The sequence below is a fragment of the Callorhinus ursinus genome, unplaced genomic scaffold (genome assembly GCF_003265705.2).
Source record: "Callorhinus ursinus isolate GAN/ISIS: 27379988/994484 unplaced genomic scaffold, GSC_fseal_2.0 scaffold2, whole genome shotgun sequence".
Classification (NCBI taxonomy): domain Eukaryota; kingdom Metazoa; phylum Chordata; class Mammalia; order Carnivora; family Otariidae; genus Callorhinus; species Callorhinus ursinus.
In genome coordinates, this window is record NW_027397064.1 from 32,099,604 (window position 1) to 32,121,916 (window position 22,313).

Below are 22,313 nucleotides of genomic sequence, written 5' to 3' on the forward strand. Positions count from 1 at the left end.
TAGCCTTCTATACCATAGATTTGCATTTTCATTTAATATACGGGAGTCGTTTTTCTCTCTCCAAGTGAGCAAGCATGAGGAATAGTTGTAAGAGTAATGTTATTATAAGATGGCCTGAGTTTTACTGACATAAATCTATACATTGGGAATTTTGTTTGTGATACTAATACATTTTAAGTTCTATTTTTCCCTTTCTATCTTCTCTTAGATGACATGAAGATTGATGAGAAGTGTGTGGAAGCAGGTAACATTTCCTCTTGACAGATGTACCACCAGAAAGAATATGAAGCACCTCAGCTGTAGATTTTCTGAAGCAGAGTTAGCCAAATGGGGCCACAGGCCTTTCCTCTGAAAGAAATGTGTAAAATGAACCCCTCCTCCCTCACCACATCCTTTCTCTGTGGTTCTGGCACTTGGAAGGGAAGCACAGCTGTGGGAATGTATCCAGGCTCTAAACCAACCTTCTAGAAAGTGTTCTAGAAAGCAGTGTCTTGGAAGTGATCACAGGAACCCTTAGTAATACTCAGGTGTTAAATTCAGTAACATTCAGTGGAATGTCTGGAAACTGCCATGCTCTTTGTGAAATACTATAAAATATTGAAATGCCAATTTTTAAAAAGCAACATATTTTTTATTATTGTTTGGTAACATCTTCTGATAGATTCTAGTATAGTTAATTAGTAGTGGGTTCCAAATTTTTGAGAAATATATGAAAACTTTTTATGTTTCTATACTTAAATCTTTTTTGTAAATTGGGGAAAGATTTCCCAAATTTAGTGACAGAACTGAGACTGGCTCAAGAATCATGTTGATTGTTGATGTTAGGAGACTATTGGAAAGTCTTTAGTCCGATGGGTGAGTTTGTCTTGGCTTTCTGGGCTAATCTAGTTTTCAGAAATTAAAGAACAATATGAAATCTTTAAATAGTGGATATTTCAAAGATTCACATATACTTCCCAGAACTACAGAATAATGCTGACACCATATTTTTTCTATCAAGTTTTTAAAAAACTTGCACCAATATTCATTTCTTTCTGTAATTTAAAATTTTTATTAGGTAATATGTTCACATACTTTAAAATTCAAAAACTACAGAAGTATAGAGTTCCTCCTTTTCCCTGCTCCCCTGCTCAGTTTTAACTTCTTGAGGCAACAAATGCTCTGTTTCTTGTTGATCCCTCCAGACATATTCTGTGCATATAAAAGCAATGATGTGTATTTTTTCTCCTCTCCCCACCATCATCCTCACCATTTTTAAAAAAAACACACTTAAAAAAAAAAACACTTTTTTGATGGTATGCTATACACAGTATTCTGTTCATGGCTTTTTTTCTTAGCATTGTATATGATTCCATCTTAGCACATAAAGAACCTCTTCATTTGTTTTTAATAGCTTATTGGTGAAATAAATTATTGTGCATTTATACAGTCACTTATCGGTAGACATTTGAGTTACGTCCAATCTTTTCTATTACAAAGAGTGCTACAATGAGTAGGGTTGTAAACACATTGCCTTTGTGAACACAGCCATGTAAACACATGGCTGAGTGTGCCTAGACGCAGTATGGCCTGATCCAAGGATGAATGTGTTGGTAGTGTTGCTACATATTTCAAACTGCTCTCCACATACATTCTAGTTTCTTAATCTTTAATATTTCTTTAAAATGCTAATAAAGGGGCGCCTGGGTGGCTCAGTCGTTAAACGTCTGCCTTCGGCTCAGGTAGTGATCCCAGGGTCCTTGGATCCAGCCCCGCATCGGGCTCCCTGTTCCGCAGGAAACCTGCTTCTCCCTCTCCCACTCCCCCTGCTTGTGTTCCCTCTCCCACTCTCTCTCTCTCTCTCTCTTTGTCAAATAAATAAAAAATAATAAAATAAAATAAAATGCTAATAAGAACTGGTTTAACTGATGAGAAAGTTGGTTTATATAAAATCTTTCCTCATCACCTAAACAAGCCTATCCAGTCAAACCATTTATATACTCAACCTCCCCGCCACGCTCCTGTTGCTTATGCACCCGTCCCCACAACGTCAGGCAGGGCGCGTCCTTCCTCCGTCTGTCACAGCAACGCTGTGCGCTGTCTGACGTCCATCGAAGCTTCCTGTGACATTCTACCTTTCCCTTCCCTCTGAGCCTCTTTTACATTCTATTTGTTCTCTTCTAATTTATTTATTTTAAGCTCCTGCAGCACCCCTGATTAATGTCATAGCTCAACTGCGTTAATACCATGTATCTCATTTAAGGTTTTACTATGCCTTAGAGATCCCACTGACTTGACCTTGATTTAGGAAAGAATTTTAAAAGTTGGTGAGTATGCAGAAGCATAGGGTCAGGGAATTAGACTGTTAAAATATAGACTCAGTATGGATAGTAATATAATGACACTTTTGATTTTTTGTCTCCATGGGACACCATAGATGAAGAAACATTTGAATCTGGTAAGTAAAAAATGAGTATTTGGTATTGATTTTTAAGAGTCTATTCTAAATTTTGGTGTCATTTAAACACACATTTAGGGACATCATACAATAATTGTTTAAATACCTCAACAGTATAGTGGTGAGATATTATGAGCTTCACCTTCACTGGTGCTTCTTATTAGGGATATTTTGGAGCTCTGTGGGATGGACAGATGGACTTGGGAAGTGTGCATCTAACTGATTTACTTCCCATTTATGTTGTTTCTAAATTTCCTGTTTTCAGTTAGATAGTTGGTCATGTTAGGGTATGTACACTTGGCTCAGTGTTTGGAACTGGTTTAATTTTTAATGCCTCTGGATTATAGTCCTCCTTTGCTCTATGTTCAACTCCTCATTTTTCGGGAAGACAGTCTACACACTAACACTGTGGTTGAGGCTCAGAGGTATTTGTGGTGTCTCTGAACCGAAAGGCAGTACGGTGGAGTGGTTAAAGCTGGGGACTGGAGCCAAACTGTCCAAGTAGGAATCCTGCTCCCTTCCTCATTACCTGTGGGTCCTCCATCACTTCACCCCTCTGCCCTTCACTTGCCCCACGTCTAAAGTAGGAAAAATAATTTATATAAGTAAAGTGCTTAGAATGTAAGTGATACATGAGCGCGCTAGCCAGCATTATTGTGAATCTTGCTCTGGACGGGCGTTCAGCAGCTTACGTCCCTAGTAACTGCAGGGAATGCTGCAGCCGCCCTTAGTTACTGGGAGGTGCCCCTTCTGGACTCCTCTTAGTCAAACGGTTGAGAACTCCCAAGTACATTCTGAACCCAACTCACTTAGGAGGTCTATTAAGGAACAATTAGCACCCAGCTGTCATGTTTCCTAAGTAAAAAACTCTTGATATTTATTCATGAGGCTTAATTCTGTTACTTAGAGCTCTTAGTGGGTGTTCCATCCTTTCAGTTTGGGGCTCAGCTCTTCTCTGAATGTGGTATCATGTGACCTTGAATTTCTTCAGGGGGTAATGATATAGTCTAATTAGGAATTCCATTAAAAAAAAAAGCAACAGAGAAGATGGATGTTTTAAGGCATCTAGAAAACGCTTTGTGTTCAGTTCCCCCTGTCTCCAGTGGGGCAGCTGGAGAAGGACGTGAGTCACTGGACCCAGTGAGGGGTAAGGCATGAGGATGCTCAGGCCAGAGGCTGCCACAGCGCCCACCCCAAGGCCCACTTCACCAGACTGCAGCATATGGCCTCTGGGAGAGGAGAGAGGAGGCTCACAGCAGTTACCTCCCTATAATTTCTCTCTCTCGAGCCCTATTTTGTGCCGACCAGTAGAGAGGAGTCTCCCTAGACAAAAAGCCCTAGGAAGAATGTAGATAAGAGACTCGTAGAAAAAGTTGTTGTTCTCCCAGCAGTACAGTCAGGTCCAGTGAGTTCCTGGCCCCCAGTTGTATGTTGCTCATTTGCCTTGCCAGGCCTGGCAAGGTAACTCAGGCCTGTAACCTGAGTTACAACCTTCTCTAGGGGTGACATGAATGCCTCGCTTTTGTCACTGGTATTTATTGGATGGCCAACTTGATCTTCTCAAAGACTTAACTTTGTCATGTCTGTTTCTTCACTTACCCAAATATCCAGAGGAGCTTTCAGAAGGTAACTGTTTTCATTTCCTGGGTAAGCCACATAGAGCTATATTTAAGATCTTTCAGTGCCTCAATGTGCATGCTTGACAGGATACATTTTAAGATAAGAAATATTTTAAGGGTGAAATTGGTGATGAGATAGTCAATTTCATAGAAAAATATTTAAAAATGAACAATGAAAGTAGTTAAGCTTTATGAATATATTCCTAAGTAAATGTTTCCATAAGAGACTCTTAACTACAGAGAACAAACTGATGGTTGCTGGAGGGGAGGTGGGCGGGGGATGGGCTAGATGGGGGATGGGCATTAGGGAGGGCACTTGTGTTGAGCACTGGGTGTGATATGTAAGTGATGAATCACTAGATTCTACTTCTGAAACCAATATTACACTATATTTTATCTAACTAGAATTTAAATAAAAATTTGAAAAAGAAAAACTAAAAAAAAAACCTTACTGACATATTTCAGTTAGAAAAATGTGCTTACTTAACAGAAAATGGAATTGCTATTGGTGCGTTTTCTTTGTATTTTAACATGTATGTTTAAAAAAAAGGTTAAGAAGAAAATGTTGTATATGTCAGTTCATTCTACGGACAATGGCTCTTTATATATTTCAATGATCAGAACAGAGTTGCATAAGTGAAAAGGAACATATATTCGTAAAAAGTAATTTGAAAATGACATTTTTATAACATTTTTTTCCCCTGGAGTTTATAAGAATTTTTGTGAGACCCCAGTGGAAGCCAGGAGTTTAAATAAATTCTAGGTGCTTCAGAGCCACTGGGATTAGTGTTCCTCACCCTTGTCTCTCAGATTCCTGGTCAGTCACAACAGGCAGCTATAGAGGAAGTACTAATTTTATACAGAATAAACCATTTTATCAGGGAGAAAATAAAAACCCACCTCTCACACAGGGACTAATTATAGGTCCTGCAGAACACCATTTCTACGAGTTGAAGCCAAAGCCAATTCACCTGTTTCCTTTTTTAAGTCAGTTTTCTTTGGGCATGTTTAACAATGTGTACCTAATCTTTATTTGTTTTTATAGTGACTCAATATCTTTCTTATAACTTGAAACAAGCCTAAAATAGCTTTTTGTTTCAGTTGTACTTGACAGAATAGATTCAGTGTATTGCTAAAATTCTGAAGAGTGTTTCCACATAGTTTGGGTGCATGTGATAGACTGGAAGGTGCTTAGGACAGTCTTCAAGAAGCCACTCAAGATGAAGTCAGCCGTGCTGACATCTTCTGAAATGGTGTCACTTGCAGATTTGAAGATAGTTTCATGCATCTGTTCTAAGTAACCTTCTCCTTCTCCCCCTTCACATATTCTGGTCCCGCCATTCTCTGTGTTCCAGACAAGGAGGAATTTGTTGGCTCTGGCCAGAAGTTCTTTATCGGTAGGTAATGATTAGTAAGAGGCGGGTCTTTGTCACTTGTCAAGTTTTGTTCATACCATCCTGACTCTTCTGAAAGCTTCTTTTGCCAATGAACATTTCCAGACTTGTTCCTTGTTCTGCTTTCCTCTACCCCCCAACTCCTTTTTTTGGGTCCATATTTTGCTGTGTTGATCATTCATTATAATTCATCTGGTTTCCACTGGATAGCTCTTAATTATTCATCAAACACAAATCCTTGGTTCTCTTCCAGACTGTTTCATGACATACTTATGTTACTCTAAAGAGACCAGTTCTCTGACTGCTAAACTTGGTGTTGATGGCCACATTTCTTTAATCTGTCAACCAGGCAGAGCTTTCTGAAGGACCCATTTAAAGGTTCCTGTAAAAGCATGCTGGGCCTCCTCCAAGAGACAGTGGGGGAACAGCAGCGTCAGTAAAGTGAAATGTTGGTTCCTCAGGCCTGGATACACATTGGAATCATTGAGAGAGCTTTTTGAAAACAGAAAACCATGGGGCCACTTTCCTGCATCCCTTCGAGAATACCTCAACCCCAATGCCATTAAATAAGCCAAAAGAGCAGACGTCTGCACAAAGGTGGGGAAGAAGCACCCTGGGGTGGGGCATCACTGAGCCATGTGAGGAGAGCGTTTGTGCAGGGTCAAGGGTCGACTGGTACAGGTCGTCAGGGCCAGAGCAAAGTGAGGAGGACCGCTGCCTCCCTTGGGCTCTGACACTTCACAGCCTCTACAAAGATGGCCTCCTCACCTAGCGTGGCCTCTGACACTTCCTGCCAGGTTGCTGATACCATCTGTCCCTTGTCTTGAACAGGTGCTTTCGATTAATAGAAGTAAATGTACTGAGGACCATTGGTCAGGTTTCTCACTGTTAGAGAAAGGAGTTGCATGTACGGCCAGGGTGGGGGCAGGTGGCTGGAATGAATCCTGTAGTGTTGAGCTTGCATTGTAGGTCTTGGTGTGAACTCCTGGTGTGCAACATATATAGACAGATATAGATGTGTGTGTGTGTGTGTGTGTGTGTGTGTGTTTATATATACACACAGAGTCCAGAACTCTATCTCCGGGAAGGACCTGGGAACAGCTCTTTTTTGAAAATACCAGAAGGCCCTGAGATTTGGGAGGCAGATGAAGCAGGATTCTAGAAGTTCAGAAACCAAGGCTGGTGTCCAACTGTACCACTGATCACACGGTTGTGAGCAGCCACCTGACCTGTCTGTGTCTTAGAGTATCCATCTGAGAACTGTGGAGAATCAGCCTGCTGCACTGTTCCCCTCCTGGCCCAGGCCACTGTCCTGCCTCGTCTGGGGCACCGCAAGGGCCTCCCAACTGCTCTCCTGTGAAGCTACACTTTATGTCCTCCCCACAGCAACGGAGGACTTCTTCAGAAACATAAACCATGTCACACCCATTTCTCTATCACCCAGTGACTTCTCAGCGCCCTTGGACCACAATCCAACACTCGGCTGGAGCCCCCTGCCACCTCCCCAGCTTCCTCACCAGCCCCATTTACTACCATTCTCCCTGCTGCTCACCACCTTGCCTCACGAGGGTCTCCTTGTGCTTCCCCCCCAACACTCCGGGAACACTCCGTTCTCTGCACCTTAGCAGTTGCTGTTCCCTTAGCCTGAGGTGCTTTTTCCCTAGACGCCTCCTCACCTGGCTCCATGACTTCATTCCCACCTCTGCTCAATGTCACCTTTTCACACACACTTCCCTTGAACCACCTGCGTAAAGAAGCACCCCTGTCACTCTCTAACCACCCACCTTCTAAGCCCTTATTTCTGTTGATGTGTTTGCTTTTCTCTCTCCTCCTGAAATGTAATGTAATGAAATGTCATGAAATGTAAATGTCATTTGTGTAAATGTCAGGAGGAAATGGGTTTGAGGTAGTGGACCACCAGGTCCCCAGCACCTGGCACATGGGGGGGGGGCACTGGGTGCAGCCTAGAGGCAATATGTGGGGCATTCTGCTATTCTTCCTTCGCGTTGCTTCCTCTTTCCCACCTTCAGACAGACGTGATGATGCTCGTTAACACTTGCCGATGGCAGTCACCACGGGCTCCGTCAGGCGTGGAGGAGAAGCGATCTCTCCTGCCTGCATGTGACGTCCTGTGCCTTCCCACCCTCGCAGCTGGCTTCCGCCGCAGCATGCGCCTTTGTCGCCGCAAGTCCCACCTGGGCCAGATGCGCGCCCGGCTGTGCGGCCCCAGCGCGCCGGGCGCGCCGTACGAGGAGGTGGTCAGGTACCGGCGCGGCCCGTCCGATAGGCACCGCCTCATCGTGCTCGTGGGTACGTCCCTGCTCACGGTGGCTCTCCTCCTCCATAGTGAGCTTTTCCTGCTAAGATTCGGCAGTTTGGCCTTGGGAGTAGTGGCAAAAGTAGCATCCTTTAGCGACTCCCCTATAAACGCCTGAAAAAAACCCTGTTTTATTTGTGTGTGTTTATAAATAAGGCTTTGTTGTCTCACGCTTTTATTGCCTACAGTTGAGTGTGGTATGCCCCGGTACGTAGGTACTGGGGTAATAACAGATTGTATTATGATATTATAAAAACAGATTGTTTTTTTTTTAACCTGTTTAGAGTTTGTTTTCTAAGCATAGATGAGTATTCCCCCAGACTGCATTATCAGTCTGTATCAGAAATGAAAATCCTTTTGATCTATTTCCCTAAGATATTTGTAATCACCTTCTTTAGAAAAGTGTTTAAAGTCTTTTGGACTGTACTGGGCGACCTGCTTTTGTGACCAAGAGCTCTGCAAAGCCGGTCCCTGCAGCAGTAGGGACGTAGGTCTTGCTGCCATTTCTGTGTGTATTCCACCTGTGACCAGGGGAGGCCGCGGCAGAGCAGAACAGCGTGCCTTACCGCCAGGCCCGGCTACAGAATTGGCAGGGCTCAGGGCAAACTGAAAATACAAGAGCTTTTTTAAACATGACTAACATTTTGGGGTGCCTGGGTGGCACAGTTGGTTAAGACTCCAACTCTTGGTTTCAGCTCAGGTCGTGATCTCAGGGTGTGAGATAGAGCCCCACCTTGGGCTCCTCGCTGGGCGTGGAGGCTGCTTAAGATTCTCTCTCCCTTTGCCCCTCCTGCTCGTGCCCTCTCTGTCTCTCTGTCTCTCTCTGAAATAAAAAAATAAATCTTAAAAAAAAAAAAGTTTAACATCTCAAGATGGCAAAGGAAGAACATTAAACCAAGTGCAGTATCCTAAGCATGGACCCATGTAACTGCATGAAGTCAGCCCTGACTCCAGTTACACACGGGGTGCTGACACACAGAACTCGTAAATCTAAGGGCTGATTTCTGGGTTGTGATGTGATAGACACTTCATTAGACAGGAAAGGTAGGTTGTCTTGGTAGATTATCTGAAATGAGGCCAGAGAATTCTCAGAGTGCCCAACATTAGATGACGTTTGCTGGTGTGACCAATTGTTGTAATTCCCCGGCTTATTTCTGGGATGTTGAAGAAGTGTGGGTTACTCCATGGGTCCCCAGGAAAATTCCTAAGAGCTTTCTGGAATTGTTTCAGTTGGTGAGAAGAAAAGATATGTAATTTCCTGAAAAACATTTGCTCAATTGTCTTCAATAGAAGAACTGAAATGGTTATGTCACCACATAATTATATTTATCCACGTCTAATTATTTCTGTATGTGGCCTTTTATGTTTAGGACCTTCCGGTGTTGGAGTCAATGAACTGAGAAGACAACTTATTGAACTTAATCCTAAGCATTTCCAAAGTGCTGTGCCACGTACGTGTAGTTTTTCTTTCCTAGCAGCTCATGTTTTGGTCAAACTGTCTTTGCCTCCACAGATGCATCGATCTCAGTTAACTATGCCATACCATCTTTGTTGTAAAAACAAAAGACACAAGGGATAGTCCTTATATAATATTTCTAACTATATTTATTTTAATAGAGGGAACTGATTCATGGCCATGTAGCTCGCTAGGCTTTTAAAAGGTGACTGTCTCTTTCCCATTTCTTAATAATCATATAGATGACCCTTCAGGAAAACTAATATTTAGTAATAATAGCTAAGTAATAATAGTACTTACTGTCTTCCTGGCACTGTGCTTGGCTTTTTAAATACCTTATCTTATTTTTTAAAATTTTAATGTACGCAGATGTAATTTTATATAAACTGTAAGTATGATCATACCATCCATGGCAGGAAAGAGCAAGTGCACATGGGTGCTTTCCCTTCACTTTGGTTCAAGAGAGGAACTTAGAGAAACACTTAAGAGCTTAGTAGGTGTTCCCTGCAGTCTGGGGCACACAGAAGACTGGTGTCAGATTTATACTTGAAAAATCTAAAGAATTTAGAGGAGTGGCCAGGGGCTGTAGTTTGGGAAGTAGCTGCCCTTTTAGAAATCACAAATGACGAGCTGGAATAGAGACAGATTTGAGATACTCGGCGGTGGCGGTGGTGGTGGTGGTGGTGGGGCTTTGCAGAATAGCCCATGAGTCCTCCAGGAGGGCAGAGCCACATTTAAATATCTGCCAAGTCTAAAGGAAACCTATAGTATCCAGCATCAGCGTCAGAAAGTAAAAATTTTCCTGCTCTTTCCTCTCTTCTCTGCATTCTAGCCTTGGATAGCTGTAAAACTGGGGAGGAACAGTAGAAAGGCAATGAAAGGGAAGGGAAGAAGTGAATCCTACTTCCTTTCCTGACTTCTAGCTTCTCTGACTGCAGCTTTTGTGGCTGCAGCAAGTCTGAGCCAGGTGTGGGGAGGAGGAGAAGTCCAAAATAGAAATGAAATTAATAATTTTGATTATTACATAGAAATGGAGTTTTAGTTATTACGTTGAGACTGCATTTTGTGGCACAAAAGATGGTACCCCCCTTTTTTTTAAACTAAGAGTAATCAGAAGAGTCATGGTAACCGCTAGATTCTCATCCACGGCCAGGGGAAGGTCTTGTGCCACAGAAGGCAGTGGGTGACAGAAAACATTGCTTTATGATCACATACCTTAGGTTATGCTTTCCAAAGACTGTTCACACATGTAAGAATGGACATTGATCTCCAACACAAAAACTACAAAAGGAAGCACCAGTTTTCAATAATCTGGATAAAAATAAAATTCCCATAGAACATAGAGGAAGTGTACGAAGTATGACTAGCCATCATTCAAAGTGAGAAAATGTTGCGCATATTTTGCTTTTTTAAATTGAATGCATAGTTTCTAAGTTTAAGATGAATATCTCTAGTTATGCACCAGTTCACAGATTTTTAGCCTACCATATAAAATATAGTCCAGTAGAAGCCACAGAGAAGGACTCATCTTAAGTTTATATTTACATAATTTACTATAACCTGAGAGCTATAGTGTTTAATTATAATTTTTTTTCAATACAAAGCTATAGGAGAAGTGGCATAACTGTAGAAACTCTAACAATCTGCAGAGAGGCTTGAGTAAAGAAAAAACAGGGCCATCTGGGTGGCTCAGTTGGTTGAGCATCTGACTCTTGGTTTTGGCTCAGGTCATGATCTCAGGGTCCTGAGATCAGGTCAGGCATCATCTGTAACACGAGCAAGTTAGTTGCTCTCTAGAATCTTCAGTTACGGGGCACCTGGGTGGCTCAGTTGGTTGAGTGTCCGCCTTTGGCTTGGGTTGTGATCCCAGAGTCCTGGGATCGAGCCCCACATCGGGGTCCCTGCTCGGCAAGGAGTCTGCTTCTCCCCTCTCTCTATCTCTCTCTTTCTCTCTGCTCCTCCCCCCCCAAATAAATAAATAAAATCTTTAAAAAAATAAAATAAAATCTTCAGTTACTTATCAGTAAACTATGGATAATAAAATTTCATCTGGCTAGGTGGGTGAGGAATGAAATGGGATCTTGGGAAATGAACTATTTAAACAGAAGATATCTTATGTGCTGGGGGCCTTTAGGCATCTTAAGCCTCACACATAATTCACTCATGCCTATTTTGAAGTATGAGCAGGTACCCCTTAGGGCCTCCCCATCCTGGCTTAACACTTAACACATTCATGTCCACACTATGAGCACTTAATAATGGTTTCTAGATGAACTGATTTTGATATGAGAACTTCTTTCTTATCCTCAATTCAGGATCCCTCTTTTTGGTTCTAGCATTTTATTTATCTGTTTATGTATTCATTTATTTATATTGATTGGACATCTTTATCCAGATGCATATTTGTACTAAATCAAAACAATTTGTAGATTCTAAAGACTTTTTAAAAAATTCCGTATTTTGATAGATACTACTCGCTCCAAAAAGAGCTATGAAATGGATGGACGTGAGTATCACTATGTGTCAAAGGAAGCATTTGAAAGCCTCGTGTATAGTCACAGGTAAGCTAGACGTTCAGAATCTAATTCTCCCCTTTGGTTATTTTACCTTCAAAATGGATCCACTATTTTTATGCGGTATCCAAATTCCTTTTGGGGTAATTCCTTTTGTTTCTGAAGAGTTAAGCAAGAACATGTAAAGTGGTAGGCTTGTACACTAACTCATTGGGTTTGGAGTGGGAGCAGAATTGAATTGCAAATTTTAGAGGCTTTGGAGAAAGAGTTAAGTCCTAGATCCTTTAATATTTTTTTTCCTGTCAATTTTCCACTTGTGCTAGCAAAGTCCACATATTTGCATCCTATCTATGTTACTACTAGTAATATTTTACTTGTGGAAAGAGTTCTTGTTTTCCTTGCGGCACCCTTGCAGGATGCTCGAGTATGGTGAGTACAAAGGCCACCTGTATGGCACCAGTGTGGATGCTGTTCAAACGGTCCTTGATGAAGGAAAGATCTGTGTCATGGACTTAGAGCCTCAGGTAGGTGTGTGCTGGAAGGTTTCCCATCTCCCCAAAGTAATGAATGAATGTCATGAGTTTTGTGCACTTGCTGTAAGTTGTAGTTGAGACATTTTATTCTCTTAGCCTTTTAGGGATAAGACCACTTACCATATCTAAGGGCCAGGATCTTATGTGAAGGAACAGTTCACCAATATCTTGTCTTTAGGTAGGAAAGGAGTCTTGCTTCTCAGATGAAAAAAAAAGAGAACTGAGCTGGTGGCTATAAAGAAAAGTTCAAATCCTGCTTTGACCTTGATCACAAAGGCATCAAGGAAATTGGTGGAGGGAATAAGATGTTGCTTGACACAAGGAGGTGAGGTTCCTATGTGGTCGTATCTACAGCTACGTCTAAGACCATATGTGGAATGAGGCAGGAGTGAGCCAGTTAAGATAAAGAGCATACAACGTGTAGGCTCCATTTTTTTTGATCCTTGTATTTTGGGGGTTTTTTGTAGTCATTTAAAAATAGACCACATGCGCTAAAGAGAATCAGGGGATAAGACAGTTGTTCTTCCTTGGGTCAAGGCTGGTGGTCAGTGTGAACATGTCAGTAGTAACCAATATAAGATAATAACAAGAGGAAAGAGAAGTGAGGATGAAACAGAACTGATCCACCTTTAGAGTTTGTCTTTGTCTTTGTGCCATGAGATTATGGATAGAATCCTATTCTCAGATTTCAGAAGGGTGTCATGACTAGTAAGAGGAAGAGCCACAGTTTAAACTTAGTTTTGATGCTCTTAATTATTAAAATGTTTATTTTTTAGAGTTGAGGAATTGGGGGCAAAGGAGAATAAATAAAAATAAATTGCTAAAAATAATTGATTTCTTTTTTTTAAGATTTTATTTATTTATTTGACAGAGAGAGAGAGAGACAGCGAGAGAGGGAACACAAGCAGGGGGAGTGGGAGAGGGAGAAGCAGGCTTCCCGCGGAGCAGGGAGCCCCATGCAGGGCTGGATCCCAGGACCCTGGGATCATAACCTGAGCCAAAGGCAGATGCTTAATGACTGAGCCACCCAGGCGCCCCAATAATTGTTGATTCCTGATCTGAGAAATTTTGAGAACATTTGTGTTTACTCTAGGAAATTAAGACTTCTATTTTTAAATGTGCACTTAATTTTTCTGTGTAGGGTATTCAAGTAGCTCGAACCCAGGAACTAAAGCCTTATGTCATATTCATAAAGCCATCTAACATAAGTTGTATGAAGCAATCTCGGAAAAATGCCAAGATCATTACAGACTACTTTGTGGACATGAAGTTCAAGGTAAGATACAGAGGAAATAGATGAATGTATTTTTTTTCTAGTAAAAAGTCACTGTATTGTTTCCCCAACATCCCTATGTTAAAGAATGTGATTTTTGTTTCTAATGAAAAATGCCCTTATGATTTATCCTTTTTACTGGACATGATTTGTAGACATTAAAATAAAATATAATAAATGCTATGATGCCGCTCTTATTTTTTTCTTTTTTCTAGTCTAGCTTAAAAAACAAAAAGAACTCAAACCAAAGTTTGCAAAGCCACACAGAAATTGGGTGTGCATAAGACTGATGTTTACATTTTATTATTTATTGAATGAAAAAGTTTGAGAATTTACTTTAAAAATGCTGTAGTGAGTGGGGCACCTGGGTGGCTCAGTCGGTTAAGTGTCTACCTTCGGCTCAGGTCATGATCCCGGGGTCTGGGGATTGAGCCTCCACCCCCCTTGCTCAGTGGAGAATCTGCTTCTCCCTCTCCCTCTGCCCCTCTCCCCCTGCCTCTGCCCCTCTCCCTGCTCATGTATGCTCTTTCTCTCAAATAAATAAAATCTTTTTTTAAATGCTGTAGTGAATATATCTTATCTATAATATGAGGTATCTATATAAAATGTATTTCTAAATGCAAACATTATGTATTAATGATGATGGAAATTATAGAGAGGCCGGGACAGGTGGGATTAATCAGTGAACTCTTCCTAGAATAGGTAATTTTTTCCAGTTTTTTAAAAAATTAAATCCACCTTACCTATTTTAAATCATCATAAACATTCAGCAAGGTGTATAAATCTTATATGTAACAGCTCAATGAATTTTTACATGTGCATGCACCCAGATAACCATCACCTAGATCAAGATATTATATTCACTTATTTTGTGTGTGTGTATGGTAAAAACACATAAAACACAAAACTTACCATCCTAACCATTTTTAACTGTACAGTTCAGTAGTGCTAAGTATATTTACATTGTGAAACAGATCTCTAGAATTTTTCATCTTATAAAAGTGAAATTAAACATATAGAATGCATCACAAATTTGCATGTCTTGCTTACATAGGGACCATGTTAATCTGTATTGTTTCCAATTTAATACATGTGCTGCTGAAGTGAGCAAGAGGTATATTTATATAATCCCTTGTTATTATTTCTATCTTCATATTTTTTGTGACTACTGTATGAAAGTCTGATTCTTCAGTTTGCATTTCAGGCAGCGGAGTCCATGGATATATTCTCTGAATCTTACAGGCATTTAAAATTGTGTTCTCATTTTTATGGTGATCTAAACAAATTAACAAAATTGTTTCTGGGTCATGAGTATGGTCATCTTGTAAAGGAGTACTGCTACGACATTTCAGCGCCTGCATTTGTATTTGTGTTTATGATTGCACTGGCAACAAGTTGTACTATTTTAATTGTTGTGGACAGATAAGAAAATAACAGCAATGAACTTAATGCATAGTACCAAATGAAGGTCAAATGACCTTCACTAAATGAACATTTCATATTAGTGGAAATGGATAATATTAAGGTGATTTAGGTCATGTCAGCATGAAGCAAAGGACAATTAGGGTATGTCTAATTCACTAGAACCAGGTCATACCATCCTCATGTTGAAAGTAGCAAAATAATGTCATTCTTATCAGTATTTAATTTCAGGAACTGTATTTTACTTTATAAAATTTCATTTGCAATTTATGTAAAAGTTTTCTATTTAACTGGTAAATTTTTCTTTCTCTTCCTTCCTTCCTTCCTTTCTTCTTCTTTTTTTTTTTCATACAGTTTGAAATCTTCAAGTGTTTAGATAATAGAATAAGAATATTTAAGTCCAAATGGGAAGTTGAGGGGATTGTTCTGGCTACCATTACCTAGTTTTGCAAAACCTTGACCAGGGAAACATTAAGTAAGGCTAAAGATAGAAACGTGAATTTTGTGGTTTAGAAGAGAGGACGTTTATTTGACCTAAGTGTTTTCATAAATAGCTTCATAACTGAATGTAACGACAAAAGAAATTGCATATCATTTCTATTTATCTCATTAAGTCTGTGCTATCCATATTTTTTTTTATCTCTCATAAAGGATGAAGATCTACAAGAGATGGAGGATTTAGCCCAAAAAATGGAGGCACAGTTTGGCCAGTTTTTTGATCATGTGATTGTGAATGACAACTTGCAAGATGCATGTGCCCAGTTGTTGTCTGCTGTTCAGAAGGCTCAGGAGGAGCCTCAGTGGGTACCAGCACCATGGGTTTCCTCGGATACTGAGTGTTAAGGAAGCCTCCTGCTTAGTGCCGGAGTTTTAATAATACCCATCTGTAACAGAGCTCTGGAATAACAGCTGCAAAGCAAAACAACAGTATTTGCTCCCTTTGTAATGTATGCAAATTTAAACGTGGTGCAGTTTATTCATTAAGCTTATTTGAAAAAAATATTTGCTTTGTATGCATGTAGAATTACCTCCTTGGCTTTCAGGAAAAAAAAAGTTTTCCTTTACCTCATATGCAGCAGTGGTAAGAATATAAACAATGTCAAGCCACTGAGTGTGAAGACCTTTTATAGATTTCGTATGGTCTTTGTACAATTCAGATAAAAGAGCTTCCCTAAATAAAATAAGTAGTAGTTAATTTCAGAAACTGTAGTTAACGTCATACAATTTCTGTTTTATGAAAACGGCTTTTACAAAAAGTGCCTTCATGACTGACTCGGCAAGAAAAAAGGGTTAATGTACACATTTCACATCTAACATGAAAACTTACAGAAAGGGCGCTACCCTCATCATTTATACATCAGTCTACAAGGAAAAAATTATTCTTCTGATCAGAGCTATAACCAATCATTAATTTGCCTAAAAGCCGATATCCACATCACGCCTAAATTAGGAAAGGGCAATTGACTTTAGTCCTAGAGATCCATATCTGAGAAAACCGCAAGACAAGAAGGCTATTCCAGGAAGTCTTATTTTTCTTTCTTCCCTAGGTCTTGAGACTTCCAGTCAGTCTTGCTGCCCCTGTACCTGTGCTCTGCATCATACTCTAATGTTCCCCATACCCACACTCTACCCCTCTACCCCTCCAATCTTTCCTAATTATAAAACACACCAAGTGCATACTTCAAAATATTTTTAGTTTTTTGCTTGATCTTTAAAAAAAAAAACCCAAGAAAAAATTAAACCCAACCAAAAAAAAAACCCAACCAAAGAAAATTAAGTCATTTTTAATGATACATGAACTTGGATTTGATTTATGTTGTGGGTTTGTTTGTTTGTTTGGATTTTTTTTTTTTTTTTTTTGAGAAAAAGCTTTCCCAAACGTGACTTACCGAGATGGAGGATAAGGAACTGGTAAAATTTTGAGAATTGCCTGTATCAACACACAGACACACAAACACACAAACACACACACACAACTGGAAGAAATCTGGTATTTGTATCAATACATACCCATCCTCAAACATTGGGCTTGGCGGGGGGTGGGGGGGAGAAGGGGGCATCTCTAGCACCCTACAAAGGCGGTGCACGAGTTGTGTCTTTCCACAATGTCAGCTTTATTCACTCATAAAGCAGGGTTTACACAATTTTAACAGGTGTAGGATTCCAAACTGAATGACATTTCACTGCCTGTTTAACTTGGCTTCACATACGCCACACAAAAAACGATACAAAGTCACACAATAAACGAGATGCAAGGGTGAGAGGTTCAAGAACCAAACGCAAGTCAGTGAGTGCCTAGTTGAGAGGAAAACTCAGTCTGGTAGGGGTCAGCTCTGGGTGCTTACTGCTTATTATGTTCAAGCACTGGAGGGGGTCTCTATTTTGTCGAGATCAGTCGGGAGGTTGCCTTTCAAATGCAGTCAGGCATGGAAGACGAATCAGCGTCTGGAGAATCTGACAGTTTGCTACAGAAGTCCTCCCCTTTTATTTTTATTTTATTTTATTATTATTTTTTATCTAAAGGAGTTTAATCGGTCTTTAGCCCGACCAGACCTCTTCTGGTTCTAGTGGTTATCAGTTCCTGGTTCTTCCAGGCAGTCTTGGCCTTGCTGATCATCAGTTCCTGGTACCAACAGCATGTTTGGATTTTAGCAGTATCTATACTCACTCGTGGCCCTTGGCTGCCCTCCCGATTCATTCCGTCACTGCTTGAAAAGAGTGATTCCATCCTGCGGTCTGCAGGGTTAACCCGGCCCCTCCCTAACTCTGACGCCTTGAGGGCGGGGCATGGCCCAGCCCCCAGAGCTGCGGCCTAACCTGACACCGGGTAGCCCCCGCCTCTCGCAGGTCCCGCAGGCAGAGGCGCGGGGAGCGAAGCTCCGGCCGCGGGCGGTTGCGCTGAGGGAGCCCGGTGGGGAGAGCGCCATGAGAGCGGACTCGGGGCTTCGGCTGGAGGCCCTCCCGGTGAGCGGTGAGGGGCGCTTTCCGCCACGCGAAGTGTCGGAAACAGAGGGTGCTGTCCTAACGCCTCGGCTGCCCCTGGGGCGGGGCCGATGCCCAGGTCTGGGGCTCGCAGAGGGAGAGCCCTGCTCCTGGTGTCTGCGCGTCCGCCCCTCTGATGCTCACAGGCTTGGACCGGAGCGGGCGATGGAAGTTCGTCCCGAGGCCGGGACCCTAACTGCCGGAGCCCGGCGAGGACCCGGGCGTCAAGTTTCCGGGGGCCTAAGTGTCCATGTTGCTATGACGACGCCTCTCTACGTTGCCTTCCCAGCCCCTGAGTGTTCCGGGACTGCCAGTTCGGTCTTTCCTGCGGACTCCTCCCGGAAGGCGTTTAGCCACCCAGGAAAGAGATCGCAGTTTCCGAGTGGAGACTTTTTAATCATGGTCTTTTCCCACCTCCCTCGAACAAATCACTGCAACCACTTGGAAAACCATGGGTAGAACCGTGATTGCTGCCCCACGCCCGCTGGAGTCTCTCTTCCCAGGCATGTCAGCCCCTACTCCGACGTCCCCCTTTCCACAAGGCTAGACCGCAAAGGCCCAACCAGCTCCCTGGGCTGGCCCTCGCCCACCTCTTGCAGAGCAGGGGCTGAGCGCCACCGCGGCCAGTGCGGCGCGGTCCGATGACGCATGGCGCCTGCGCGCGGCCCGCCGGGGCAGGAGCCCGCACGGGGCGGGCTGTGAGCTCTGGGCGCCTGGCTGCGGCGGGTGGCTGCCGGGAAGCCCGGCTTTAGACGCAATGGGAAAGAAGCAGGTGGTAAGCGAGCCTTAGTTACGTTTGAGTTATTAGGATTTTGTGTTCAGTTGAGCCGTCCGACTTTTGAGGGGCTCAGAGGTTGGCCTTGTGGGTGGGTGACACGTCATTTTTGCGGGACTTTTGAAATGTGGAAGTGTCGTGTGAACTGAATCCTTGGACAGAACGCGATCCGTAGCATTTTTGCGCTAGCTCTTTCTTATGACTGTTGTTCTTCTCCAGTTTTGATTTTAATGACCGGATAGTGTTAAGACAGCCTGCTTTGTCCTAATCTCGTAGCATTTGTATTAGTACACCGAACGAATGGATTGCTAAATGGGACGGTCGTAGAACAAACTAAGAGTATCTATAATGTAACCCTTTTGAGTCAATGTACTCTGCAAGCCGCATGAGACACTTGGAACATTAAACTGATTTCGAGGCATTTCTGTTAGCATTTTATTTTGAAAGATTCCAAAATGCTTCTCAACTGTAATCTCTCTGAACTGCAAACACAACTTTTCTTTTCATGTAAAGTATCATTTATAAGGTGTGTCCTTTTTAATTCTCTGTGCCCTGAAACGAATTCCTCATGCTGTATGCACAGTGATTTTTTTTTAAAAAATTATGTTACTGTGTGGTTTAAAACCTCCGTTGGCTTCTCATTGAATTAAAACGAGCTCTGGACATCTTCCTTTTGTCCTCAAGAGCCTAATTAATCTGGTCCCTGCCTACCCTTGGTAACTGCTACAGCTTTACTGGCCTCTTATCTGAAACCTTTTATCTCTCCTAAAAGGCTTTGTATTTACTCCCCTTTGTCTCCTTCCTTATTCAGGTCTCAGCTCAAATATCTCTGAGAGACTTTGCTTAACTAAAGCAGCACTCCACAGCCTCCCTCGTGTGTGTGTGTGTGTGTGTGTGTGTGTGTGTGTGTGTGTGTGTGTGTTCGTGTTCATAATCTTCTAATACTTAACCAGTACAATGGAAGTACCATAAAAGCAGGGATTTCTCTGTTTCGTTCATTAATGTATTTGTAGTCCTTAGAGCAGAGCCTGGTCTCTGGATAGAAAGGAGTGTGGGAAGGAAGGAATTTTATATGAAATTTAGAAATGGTAGAACAAATTTAGAATTGCCCATCTGATTCTCATTAGTACTTCCTAGGTTTCATTGGATGAACAAGGTTATCAAAAGATTTGAAGTACATGAAGTAAAGATGCTCTGAGACTTTTACTTACAAGCAATTTTCTTTTCCCCATAGCGTCCTCCACGAGCCCTTCCACCTGTGCCAAGGTAAAAATAAGTTACAGTAATTTTATCATTGAGTTTTAAAAATGAAAAATGAATCAAGTGAAAAAATTGACTAGTACCATTGCAAAATTAATAATAATTCGGAGAAGACTTCTTGAAAATTTTAGGATAAGGCTTCCTAAAAGCTTAAGGGTAAAAAATCCTTGAATCATTAGGATAACAGTTGTAATTAAATGTTCTGTTTCAAAGCCTGAATGTCAACATGGTTAAGATATTGGATCCATTCTGAATGTTTTAATATCTTGTTTATCAGACTTTTGATCCTCTTTTGTTTGCTAGAATAGTTTCCTCAGAGTTTAAGCTGATTTTAATTAGTGACAAAATAAGAATTCTTAATCTACTTAATCCACTTTATTAATAGACAGTAGGAAATATGTATATGTAAGTTCAGAAAATATTGGGGTTATTAGCGGTTTTATTTGCTTTTTACTTACAAAGAATAAGCTAGTTTATAAACTAGCTGACTGTGTGAAAGCTTACTTTATTTTAAATTTATAATGACCTAAGTCAGTTTTCAGTCTGACAATAAAATAGATTTCTAATTAATAGTTTCTTTTTTTGTCTTTGTCCAATTAAATTTGGTCGGTGTCATGTAAAGTGCTAATCAAGGTGAGTTAGTTCACTTTTAATGTAAAACTTTTAAAATTTGGAGTTCAAAAGTTAATTTGATTCCTTAATGTTTTTCTTAAAGTTGAATCTGAATGGTATAATTTATAATATTGCAATATCCTTTTATCAAAATAATCTTATGACTCCTATTTTTTAAATGAGGTTTGATATGTAACAGTAGTTGTATGATATTTGATTCATTCCTGAATGGAGTCACCCAGAACATAACCATTGGCTAGTTTATAGTTCTGTAATAGGGACTACATTTTCTTTTGTCTCATTTAATCAGGATAGACTGGGTTATGCTATAGTAACCTCAAGATCTCCGACTTAATATCATACAGGGTTATTTCTGGTTAATGCAAAGTGCACTGTGGCAGGAATCCAGGGCAATTGTCTTTCACCATTCTTCACTAATGATGTAGTGATTCAGGCTACTTCCATTCTGTGCTTCTGCCATCTTAACATGCTTCAGCAAAGGAAGAGAAAGCTGGAGAGTTACTCACTGGCTCTTTCAGTGTTTTGGCAGATCGGTTCTGCTCACAGTGTATGGCCCAAACCAGTCACAGGCCACATCTAAGTGCAAGGGGGCGTGGAAATGTAGGGGATCAGATGAATATTTTGTGAGTCCACTTTTCTGATATTAGAAATGTCACAGTTTCCAATATTACTGACCAACAGTGAGCTACTGGCACCACACAGTAGGGCTTTCTTTGACTTTGTCAATTTCTTCCTTTTTTTTTTTTGAGTAGGCTCCATGCCCAACATGGGGCTTGAACTCTGGATCCTGAGATCAAGAGTTGCATGCTCTACTGACTAAGCCAGCTAGGCACCCCCAAATTTGTCATTTTTCTTGTCTTCTTCCCCTAATGTGTAGAAGTTGGCTGGACCTAGGGAAGAGAGGGAAAGGTCTTCCCTACTAAAAGTTCCTTTTGACTGTTCCCTGCATTGAATTTTAGGCAGCCTTTTCTGTTGTTTTTTCTCTTTTATAGATGATATTCCACTTAGTCGTCCTAAGAAAAAGAAGCCCAAAACAAAAAACACACCAGGTAAGAAGTTGTTCTTTTTTGTGTGGGATCACAAGTCTTTCAGGACCTCAGAAATGACAAACATCACAGATCAGGGAGAGGCAAGGCCCCAGCAGTCCCAAGTCACTGATGTGTTGAGGATAGAATCAAGGTCAGTTTAAAGTAATAGGATTCCAGGTGGTAGTGAAGAATAAGACAGTGGGCAGCCTGAAGGGTGTCTAGAAGCATCCATGAAATAAAGAATTGTGCCACTTACATCAGGGAAATCCAAATCAAAACCTCAATGAGATACCACCTCACACCCGTCAGAATGGCTAAAATTAACAAGTCAGGGAACGACAGATGTTGGCGGGGATGTGGAGAAAGGGGAACCCTCCTACACTGTTGGTGGGAATGCAAGCTGGTGCAACCCCTCTGGAAAACAGTATGGAGGTTCCTCAAACAGTTGAAATTAGAGCTACCATTCGATCCAGCAATTGCACTACTGGGTATTTACCCCAAAGATACAAATGTAGGGACCCGAAGGGGTACGTGCACCCCAATGTTTATAGCAGCAATGTCCACGGTAGCCAAACTGTGGAAAGAGCCAAGATGTCCATCGACAGATGAATGGATAAAGAAGATGTGGTATATATACACAATGGAATATTATGCAGCCATCAAAAGGAATG

At 41.4% G+C, this 22,313-nt stretch overlaps 2 protein-coding genes and 1 non-coding gene across 3 annotated transcripts in view; 2 read left to right on the forward strand and 1 right to left on the reverse strand.

Annotated features, from left to right (window-relative positions):
- The window catches only part of MPP4 (MAGUK p55 scaffold protein 4), a 41,412-nt gene extending 25,377 nt beyond the window's left edge, over positions 1 to 16,035 (forward strand). Inside the window, exons 14-23 of the mRNA XM_025850581.2 lie at positions 209 to 244; positions 2,417 to 2,437; positions 4,049 to 4,063; positions 5,412 to 5,453; positions 7,602 to 7,760; positions 9,138 to 9,218; positions 11,691 to 11,784; positions 12,152 to 12,260; positions 13,411 to 13,545; positions 15,616 to 16,035. Of these exons, the coding sequence (XP_025706366.1) occupies positions 209 to 244; positions 2,417 to 2,437; positions 4,049 to 4,063; positions 5,412 to 5,453; positions 7,602 to 7,760; positions 9,138 to 9,218; positions 11,691 to 11,784; positions 12,152 to 12,260; positions 13,411 to 13,545; positions 15,616 to 15,807 (884 nt within the window). The 3' untranslated portion in view covers positions 15,808 to 16,035. The remainder of the gene's footprint in view (positions 1 to 208; positions 245 to 2,416; positions 2,438 to 4,048; positions 4,064 to 5,411; positions 5,454 to 7,601; positions 7,761 to 9,137; positions 9,219 to 11,690; positions 11,785 to 12,151; positions 12,261 to 13,410; positions 13,546 to 15,615) is intronic.
- LOC112807949 (U6 spliceosomal RNA) lies at positions 14,552 to 14,653 on the reverse strand. Its single transcript, XR_003204206.1, has one exon. It is a non-coding gene; the product is annotated as a U6 spliceosomal RNA (small nuclear RNA).
- A 1,711-nt stretch (positions 16,036 to 17,746) lies between the features above and the next one.
- Positions 17,747 to 22,313, forward strand: part of TMEM237 (transmembrane protein 237) — an 18,946-nt gene continuing 14,379 nt past the window's right edge. Inside the window, exons 1-4 of the mRNA XM_025893300.2 lie at positions 17,747 to 17,928; positions 19,956 to 19,987; positions 20,604 to 20,614; positions 21,607 to 21,663. Coding sequence (XP_025749085.2) covers positions 17,752 to 17,928; positions 19,956 to 19,987; positions 20,604 to 20,614; positions 21,607 to 21,663 — 277 coding nt within the window. The 5' untranslated portion in view covers positions 17,747 to 17,751. The remainder of the gene's footprint in view (positions 17,929 to 19,955; positions 19,988 to 20,603; positions 20,615 to 21,606; positions 21,664 to 22,313) is intronic.